Here is a 10,219-nt window from a genome sequence, read left to right as displayed (position 1 = left end):
TTACTGTAAACTTGATACGTTTGGGTAGTGGACAAAACAAGACATTTAAGGCCATCATGTTGAGCTTTGGGAAACAATGATGGACATTTTTCACCATTTTCTGACATGTTATAGACCAAACTAATTGATCAATCAAGAAAATATTCAACATTAACTGACAATTAAACTAATATTTAGTTGTAGCCCAGTTAGACCCGCCTACAAGCAAATCCATGCTACTTTAGATACAATTAAATTTTTATGATACATGACACATTTGCTTAGCCTATTCCATGCAGGACCGGGCAGTTTAAAGCTATGTAAAACAATTTTACAACTAACTATGGGAATACACAGAGTGGTGTCTCTAATTATGTTATAGGTATCATGAGTAGACAATAAAGTTACTGGTCGCTGTTAAGTCTGGGCAGGTAACTATAGAAACACCGTAAATATTAACAGCTAGCTAGCAGCTATGTTGTAGAAAACATAAATCAATGGAGAAATATTCCCAAAAATTACTGATTTAATTCAAAATTTAAAATGAATTCTATTAAGCTATTACATTCCGTATATTTGTCTTATCACCCTTAACCCCCTCTCCCGTTCGGTTTCCAGGTAAATTACAGTGAATTCATCTTGTTTTGTAGGTTAAACTGCTAGCATAACTTACTTCACAGTGCTGCTAGCTTGTTAAAAGTGGAGCAGGTTAGCAAGCTTGCAACACAAATCCGTCACCTACTGTGTCCAAAGTGTGTGAAAAAAGGTATTGATATAATAGTAATGAGTGAGACATACTTACAAGTGTGAGGGAGATAAAGTGGCCCAACAGGTCATAACAGTCCATTACTGTGAGCGTTTGAAAAGAAAAAAACACACAAGTCAACGGCCAATTTGTTTATGAGTGTTTTTCTTCGTAAATGACAGAACCGGCCGCCCATAAGACGCTGAGTCTTGCTTATTTTAGCAGGGCGTCCTCTTTCACCCAGAAAGAAATGTCAACAAATAGCTTTCCTGGAGAGCTACCGGTTCACCCACTTCTCCCGCACTCTGCTCCAACCCCACATCGCCCCTGTGCGCGAGGACTTCACCCCTCGCGGTTTCTTTCGCACCAACTAGCAGGGCCCAACCGGAAGTACCGCGAGTGGGAATCAAACCATCCACCTGTGGGTCCTCACGCACTGTCTGTCCTATGCGTCTGGCAGCCTGCGCACTAATTCCTGCCTCTTACACAAATCAGTCATATCCTTACTTTCACAGTAGGCCTGAAGCACCCAGCTCACAAAATCTGTTATATAATATATAATGTGTCTCATTACTTTCACTCACCTTACTGATGGACAGTCTTTTCCTATCCAAATATTTGCTGTCACCAAGCATGCCGGTCATATGTAAGTTTCTAAAACAGCCCAGGGCTTGTGAGCTCCTGCTGCACTTTGATGCCAGATATTTCCATCATGTCAAACTATGTATTATGCTTAATATATTTCTACAATAAAAATTGCCATTTCAGTGTTGGTCTGCCTTCTTATATCTCAGTGGTGTTTCAACCCTACTTCCTGGTTCTTTAAGCAACATGATATCGAATACAGTAATCATAAAGCAACATGCCATTTCCAATAATCTGTTTGAATGTTTTATTTTCCATTTTTTAAGCTAAACCCTGAGTTTGAGCCAACTTTGCCTTATTTTTGTACTGTATGTAATAGTAAAGTCGCCATATTGGTAAAATACAAATAATCACTATAATAATCCCTCTTCAGTCTTTGCCAAATTCTGGATGTCTGAGTTGACATGAAGCCATGATGTTGATCCAGTGCTGTTGCTGTTAAAAATACTCATATCCACTGACAGACATGAGTATTACAGCTCTAAATTGTCATAAGTGTGCTTTTGCAAGTCAACTGGCTGCAGCAGTTTAATTAATTAATTCATTAATGAAATGGTTTCTATGAAGCTATTAAATTACTACTTATTTTAGCAGGTTGTCGCTGACCAGCCTCACTCCTGTCTTGCCGTCTTCTGAAGTTAATATGTCTACAGCAGCTTTTATCTGGATCAAACTTAATGTCTGTGGTACATCTTTGTGAGACTTTAATGTCTCTTATAACTGAATAATCACAATCCTGGCCAAAGAAGTGTTTGTAACTTATAGCGTAACCAGGCCTGACGTGACATATTCAACGCATTTGGCACAGGTGATCTTACATCAAGCCGGAGTATCATATTTTCTCTTTCACAACAGGCCTGAATCACCCAGCCCACAAAATCTGTTGTATAATCATGTGTGTCATTAGTTTCACTCATCCTACCGATGAACAGTCTTTTCCAACCCAAATATTTGCCCTTCACCAAGCATGCCGGTAACATCTAAGTTTCCAAAACAGCATGTGGGTTGTGAGCTCCTGCTGCACTTTGCTGATGAATATTTCTGTCTTGTCAAACTAAGATGGGGATCTCTGTGCAGTATGTGTTACGCTTTTATTTAGCTGAAACTGCACCAAAACATCAGTCAACTCTCAGTTGAAGGAGAAGAAGGCATGCAGGGTTTTGCTGGTAGTAGCTAGTCAATTTTACTAAGAGAAATCCATGGAGCTGATGATGGAAGTCTTTGGGGTAAAAGTTAAACCCTCCCTCACTTCTCCCAGATCATTAAAAATAAGTAAATGTTATCACAAAATAATAATAATGATGTATTAGACAACATATCCCAGGCTGTGTATGAGGTAATTAACATCAGACTGCAGTAAAGCCTGCAACGATAAGTGATCAATATTTGTGATCATCAAATCGGTTTTGCAGGTTGGTTTTGTTACAGCAATGTCAACAACAAGCTGTGTGGTAGCTGCACGTCACCAGTTACCACCGAATGCTGTGGGTTAAAACTTATTACTCACACACTCACACCGAAACCAGATCTTATCTTTGGCTGGTTTTAAGTTGACAGCATTCAAGTCATCTGGATCCTGGCCCACTTAAAACATTATGAGAATTAGGTACCCGAGGCTGCCACTTTCAGCAAGCTTCAGCTGAGGTAACATACAACCTTAGAATGAGAAAGTCTCCTCACAGTCGGGGGATTTGAATGAATTATCAGACTGTGTAATCTAAAGGAGTGGATTAAAAAACAAAACAAAAACTGTCTTGTTACAGCATCATTAATGTACGTTTAATGTAGCATGACCTGATCTGTAAGCAGATCATGTCCTGATGAAAAGAGGTGCGCATGTTCTTTGTAGGTAAGTTGTTTGCTCTGTAACTGTTAACCACTAAAGACCACCGCGTTCACCATGGTAACACAAAAAGTGTGATTACTGCACACAAACCTGATATACACACACACATACACACGTACAGCGTTATATCAGTGTTACAATGGTACAGCTGGAAATAGCTTTGTTCAAGCAGCAGCAGCAGAGTTGTGCATTCTGCCATCGTTTCCTCTCTCGGCCAAATGTAAGAGACACTTGAGGGGAGGGTCTCAGACCGCATATTTACTCAGAGTAAACGAAATGAATTTTCAAACTGATAAAACCCATCTAAACGGTCAATGATGTCATTTCACAGCCTGATGCTGGTGTCTAGCTCTTGGCTGGTGACACATCTTTCAGTGGCTCCTCTGACACGTTGAGGGTGACATTCAACCACAGTCAACTTTTAACAAAGTGGGAGGGAGTTTCGGGTGTATTACTTTGAAGTCTACTTACAAACTGAAAAACAAATCACTCACAGAGATTATCAAATCTAATCCCATTTAGATAAAATTCTAACTTGGAATGGCCAAACCAACCAATCAGTCCCCACAGGCTCAGTGCACATCCCTGTATGATACTCTTGTGTTTCGATGAATGCAGAGAAAATTAATGATAACAATCCTCCTTACGCGACACCTGCTGCAGATCAGAGAATCGTGACAAGAATGTGTGAATTTAAAACATTTTAGACATAAATGGTTAGCGTGAGGAGCTGTCATCTTTTGCTATCATCATACGGGGGAGGGGGGGGATTCATTATGAGAGATCATGGTTTGGAAAGAGTGCGGTCAGATGAGTCACTCTATACCTTATTCTTGACAAGTGGGTGAGATGCGAGCACGGTGAACACCAAGACGACAGTTCAGGTGTGAATTGACCCCGACGGTGAGGGCGGCCGTGGCTCTGTGGTGCTTACAGGAGACATTTTCTTGAGGGGAGGGGATGAGAGGGGAGGGTCCCTGCACGAATACAAGTGATCACCTTTATGCTTTGATGAAACATCCCGTCTCCTGGTGGAAGCGGTCTGTTCCAAGACGGCAGTCTCACCATGCATGGGACGCAAGCTGTCACTGAATGGTTTGATGGAAACGATGAATGAATTCTGTGCACTGGCCTTCATAGTGACTAACTGAACCCTTACAGGAGATTTCGGACCAAAGCAATAGAGAGCATTTGTTTCCCCAAATGAGGGACAATCTTTTAGAAGACTGATTTTCGTCCTTGCATGAGAGTTCTTGATCTGTGCCAAGGATGAGTGAAGCTGTTATGGAGGCTCGTGGTGGCCCAATGCCTTACAAAGACGCTACTATGAATTCAGGGAGTCATGGCCATGGTCATGGTCATGTTTTCAGACATAAATACACTGCTTGGAATAAAAATGTGTGCTCCTGCAAAGAAAAATTAATTAAATTCTGTCATCAATCAAGAGTTTTCTGGTGGCAAACTCTGCACAGTGAAGGTCAAACATCCAAGTGAAGCAACAATGAGTAAAACACATCATTGAGTAGATTTCTTAAATTGTTATAGATTTTGATCAGTTTACGGGTGTTGGGCACCTTCCTGTGGCTCTCTACTTCCTGCTGAAGTGTATGCAGTTTATACCAGTCAGACCAGTGCAGTATGAATTCACTTACGCACTAAATAAAAATGGGGCTTAGTTCAGTTTTATAAAACCGATGGCAATAAATGGAGCCATTATAGCGAAATGATTCAGCAGTCAGAACGAGGAAAACCTACGACAAACACATCAAAGTGTGAATGCAGAGCTATTTTATCTGCTCATAAAATTTCATTTTCATGACTTGTACTTTGATTATTGTATAGAAAATGACCAATAACACTGCCTATACAGTATATACGACCAATACCATTAACTCAAGTGAACTGTAAGTTTGTAAATGCTTATGTGCAGTGGAGATAGGACATCCCTCCGTCTGATTTAACAGTTTTAAATGAAAATATGGAAAACTCCTGGGAAAACAAATGAAAACATGATTTTAAACACAAAATGCCACAGTGACGGGGTCACAGGTTTATTGTAGACTCCCAGCTGACTTCTCAGATCACCTCCATGAGGGTTGAGTGACCAGATGACTGCTTTGAAAAATGGGACAGGGGACAAGACATCGTCGTAGCAGATAGTATAGCATGCTTTATAAACAGTGTGCTTCATTTTTATAAAATGATACAATACAAAACAGTCTAGCACAATTCCAGACACAATGGTTTCCATATTTACAGGAAGAATTCAGTAAAGGACAATGAAAAATGCCATCATTTGTTTTTGTTCTAAAATGCAGAGCAGAAGCTGAAATGGTGTCAGTCCAGTAACATATGCAGAGTTCATTATTAACAATTTCATGTCGTGAGTTATATAAATCTAGTCTGGAAAATCTGTTGCACAATGTGGATGAACACGAACACTAAGTGGGTTATATGAGACTCTTCTTTATTCTGTCTGCAAATCTTCCTGTTTGTTTTCACCTGCAGAAGAGGGGAGGGGCTTTCTCTGAAAGTTCAGTTAGTGTCATGAAAAAAAGTCCTGAATCCAGGACAGCCTAATCAGCTTCACCTCAACAACTGCAGTTAATATAACTCAGTATCATCTATAGCCAACAGAGGGCAGTAGAGTGACACTGTCAGGACTACAGGAGTCGAAGGGAGGCAAGAAGAGATGATTTCTAACCTGGAGGTGCTGGTTCTCAAGGTTAAAACCACAGATCAAGAGATAAGCCTTCTGGGTGGAGTTGAGTAAGCATTTCGCCTGTTTTTCTCACTTGCAGTCACAAGACAAACTGGACTTAATGGCCACAGTTTCTGGTTTTTATGTACCGATAGTATTAAAACTTGCACAGATGCTGTAAGAGGCCCAAAACTGACAGGATTGTCAAAAACATTGGGTAACACTTTATGTTACGATACACATATTTTCTATTAACCATATTACTGGCATACTGGTGCTTTATTAGTCATTAGAAAGCACTTATTAGAGGCATGACCATATTCTACAACTACTAGACCATTAACTAAGAGTTTTCCCTCAGTAATCTCCTAATTGCTGCTGATTGTTTGTAAGTAAAGAGATAAGGAAGCATTAGGTGCTTTATAATGACTAATTAAGAGTCGATATGCTGCTAATATGCATCATGCTAATAAGCAGCTAGTTCATGTTGAAAATGTGTTACCAAACTTGGTATTATATCCTTTGGAATAGAAACTGTACTGTACATTCGACATATTAATGAACAGTTTTCGTGAGGGAATACGAGAACACTTACTGTGTTGACCCTAGACTGATTATGTTTATGCTGAATGACTCACATTGAAATCACCTTCGTAACCGCTTTTATGCAGCTCTTTAGATTACAGTGTCAACTCCTTCTCCTCTCTCAAACACATCAAGGTCCTGATGAGAACCCACTTAACTCCTTTGCCCGCTGGTCAGCCAAGCCTCCCCACCGTCACTCGCAGCCAAAAATAGGCAAATGAACTGAAACCTGGTGTAAACGCCCTTCACGATGTGTTGTGTGAGCTCAGGGAGTGAGAAGTTCGATGTCTATTTGATGATAAAGTGAGAATTGTGAACGCTCTGGACTGGATATCACTGATTTGAAGAGAGACTATTTACAGTAGAACAGAAAAACTCACTCAACAGTACTATAAACAACCACAAGGATTTCAATGTCAATGAATACAAAATATAATACATCTTATACAGTATATATTCTACCTATACAGTATAATCTGTTCAACTTTGGGATGAATGTGTCCCAACAAATGTTCAATTTACAAATAATACACATTATTCAAAGTAAGAAAGCAGCTCTGTACATGCGCTCATCTTTTACATACAGCTGTTTTCAGATGAAGAGGGTAAGAGCCTTGTACAGTTTGCACTTAATAGACAACGATGGAAAACCTATAACCTACTACCTACAAAACTACAAAGTGCACATCTGCAAGTACTGATTTGATGCCACACAAATGTGCATTGGGTCCTTTAACTGTAGCTTCACCTGTAGAGTCCCATTTTTGCTTAAACGGCTTTGACCAGCGTTTAGTGGAATCCAATGAAAGGTAACTATCTACCACGGCACTGCATTGACATTGATATGACATGGTACTTTACAGTCAAATTGGCAGTGTTGCAGAGAGTTGTCTCTTGGTGTCTGGTGTATTCTGTACAAATCTACCATCAGCAAAAAAGCAGAGCCTCTATATTTTTGTCATAATAGTGCTCTAAAGTCCTGACTGTAAATGAGTCTAAATATGCAGTATATAGCTGGAACAATTCAAATACATATTGGCAAGTCCTTGGCATTCATTGAGCACCACCCTGTTATAATGTATTCATGAGTTTGGAGATAGAGAGCTTGAATCACCTCAGACGGAGCGGAGAGGTGAAGTCCTTTACAGACGAAGAGGACAGAGATCCTTGTAGGGAAGAAGGATGGAGTTGGCAAGAGCTTTGAGGGGTTAAAGACTTGTGGGACTCTGAGTGTTTTTGTTGCTTGGTCTTTTGACAGTGTATTCAACATTTTGAGACATCTTTTTTGATCCAGCTTACCTCTGCACAATAATGCAAACACACAACAAAGCAATAGAAATTTATCAAATCCATACAGATTTCCCTTTTACTTGTATGTACAGTAGTTTCAATAACAAAACCTCTCAATAAAATGTCCTATAAATAACTGTATTTATTGTTTTGCAAGCACAAGCATCCATTCCAGTGTCTGGTCCCTTTTATGTCCTCGCTTGAGACTGCTTGCAAACAATACCAGGCAAAGAATACCAATGAGAGACACGCATTTGAATAATCAAATCATTTTCATGTTGAACTTGCGTGCCCCACCCTGTCCTCCACTGGCAGCGGGTCCATCCACCTTTCTGAAGGAATATTCCACTGAGAAGTTGTTCTTGTGCTGCCCTCTCCCTCGACTCCACACAAACAGCAGAATGAAACAGAAGAGAACTACCCCCAGGAACATGATACAGCCCATGGCTGTGGATATGAGGATGGTCTTGAGGTCCAGAGTGAACTTCAAGAAGACTCTGGTGTCATTCAGATTTGTGTCATTAAGGTCCCCAGCATAGTAAGTGCGGTTGGCCATAAGGGCTGCATCTAGTGGCAGCCCGCTGACTGTGAGCGTGGCAAAATAGGTGTCATTTCCACCAGCATTGCTGGCTATGCAGATGTAAGTTCCACTATCTGTCACCTGGGCGTACCGTATTTCTAATGTGCCCTCTGGTAACACAGTTAGTCGTCCGCTGCTCTTTGTGGTGATGCGGCGGCGTTGAGGAGAGATCCAGAATATCACCGGTGTTGGCTCACCTTCTGCTCTGCAAATGAATGACACGACCTGGCCTTCGCGGGCAGATATCTGCTGCAATTTCCTGTTGCGGATTTTGGGCTTCTGGCAAGTAAAGTGATCAAAGAGAGCCGAGTCGGAGAAAGCGTTAAGGGCCCGGCCCTGCACTTCAACGGGCGTCATGCACACTGGGGAAGCACTGTCAAAATTGAGGGTCTTCCTGCGCTGAAGGATCCACAGCAAGCGGCAGTCGCAGGCCAGGGGGTTGCCATCCAAACGCAGCGTCTCCAGAGTGTTGACAGACTGAAAAGCTCCCTCTTCCAGCGTCACCAGGCTGTTAGTGGAGAGGTTAAGAAGGCGGATTTGCCTTAGACCACCCAGCGCATATGGCTGCACCACCACCAGGTTTGTATTGACCAGATGCAGCTCCTTCAGCCTAACGAGGTCCCGCAGCGCCCAGGACTCCAACACAGAGATAGGGTTGTAGGAGAGGTTGAGGCTGGTGAGGTGAGCCAGACTGCGTAGGGCAGAGGTGGGCACAGAGGTGATGTTGGTGTGCGTGATGGACAGCCAAGATAAGTTCAGACCCTGCAGGCTGTGGGGGGAAATGTACTCTAAAAAGGGCCAGTGATCGATCTCAAGGCCCCTCAGATTTCCCAGCTTACGGAAGTTCTGGTCCTCTAAGGTGGAGATACTGAGGTAGCGGAGCCGCAGAGTCACCAAGTTATGCAAATAAGACAAAGACTGGCTGGACACAGACGTCAGGTTGCACCTCTCGATGGTCAACTCCCTCAGCCCCACCAGACCCAGAAAGGCCTTGTTAGAGATATAAACCAAATCATTGTCTCCAACTTCCAGGTTTTTTAGACTTTTCAGGTCTTGGAAAGTAAAGTCCAAAAGAATCACAATCTTATTCCCACTGAGGTCCAGTGAAGTTAGGTTGGAGAGACGTGAGAATGCCCCCATGGGGACCAGTTTCAATTGGTTACCCCTCAGTGAAAGAGACTGCAGGTTCTGGAGAGTAGAAAAAGCGTTTGGCTCCAGGACGCTGATCATGTTCTCACTCAGGTCCAGCTTTTCGAGACGCTGATATGGAAGCAGGTCACCATGCTCTACCCAGCGAAGTTTATTCCCGCTCAGGTCCAGGATCTTGGTGTCCTGTGGGATGCCATCTGGCAGTGTAGACAAGCGTTTACCGTAACAGGACACAGTTTTGAGCTTTGCAATGCACTCACAACGCTGGGGACATGTTTGACCCTGGGTGGGTGACACTGTGATCATCAGTAGCAAGAACAGGAAAGGCAGGAGCCAGCTGACATCCTGGCACAGGCTCATCCCCATGGCCCTCCTTTCTGCTGCTTCCTCCTGCTCCTGTCTGGGGTCGAATCACTGGGCCAGACACCTGAGGAAACAGAAAGAACGGGAGGAATAGGAAAGAGGGAGGGCGGATAGGAGTCCAGAGAGAATGAGAGCGAGAGACAAAGAGACAGTGAGACAAATTAATTAAACTCAATTTCCCTTCAACAGCAGCGATCAAACACTCTAAATGGGTGGAATTACAATTACAAACTCTAATTGACCCGGCACAGCAGTAAAATTAAAGCTAGAGCTCCAAGATAATCCTCCAAGGACTGGGTCTGTATTCAGTCGAAACAGCTTGATTTACAATGGCCG

At 42.3% G+C, this 10,219-nt stretch overlaps 1 protein-coding gene across 1 annotated transcript; it reads right to left on the bottom strand.

The window, feature by feature from the left end:
* Positions 1 to 8,053: 8,053 nt before the first annotated feature.
* On the bottom strand, positions 8,054 to 9,886 carry lingo3a (leucine rich repeat and Ig domain containing 3a). The gene has a single exon (XM_041935890.1). The coding sequence runs from the start codon at positions 9,884 to 9,886 to the stop codon at positions 8,054 to 8,056; it is 1,833 nt and encodes a 610-aa protein (XP_041791824.1).
* Positions 9,887 to 10,219: the final 333 nt, after the last annotated feature.

The sequence above is a fragment of the Chelmon rostratus genome, chromosome 4 (assembly GCF_017976325.1).
Source record: "Chelmon rostratus isolate fCheRos1 chromosome 4, fCheRos1.pri, whole genome shotgun sequence".
Classification (NCBI taxonomy): domain Eukaryota; kingdom Metazoa; phylum Chordata; class Actinopteri; order Chaetodontiformes; family Chaetodontidae; genus Chelmon; species Chelmon rostratus.
The sequence above is the reverse complement of the archived record's forward strand: the minus strand, read 5'-3'. Positions and strand labels throughout refer to the sequence as shown.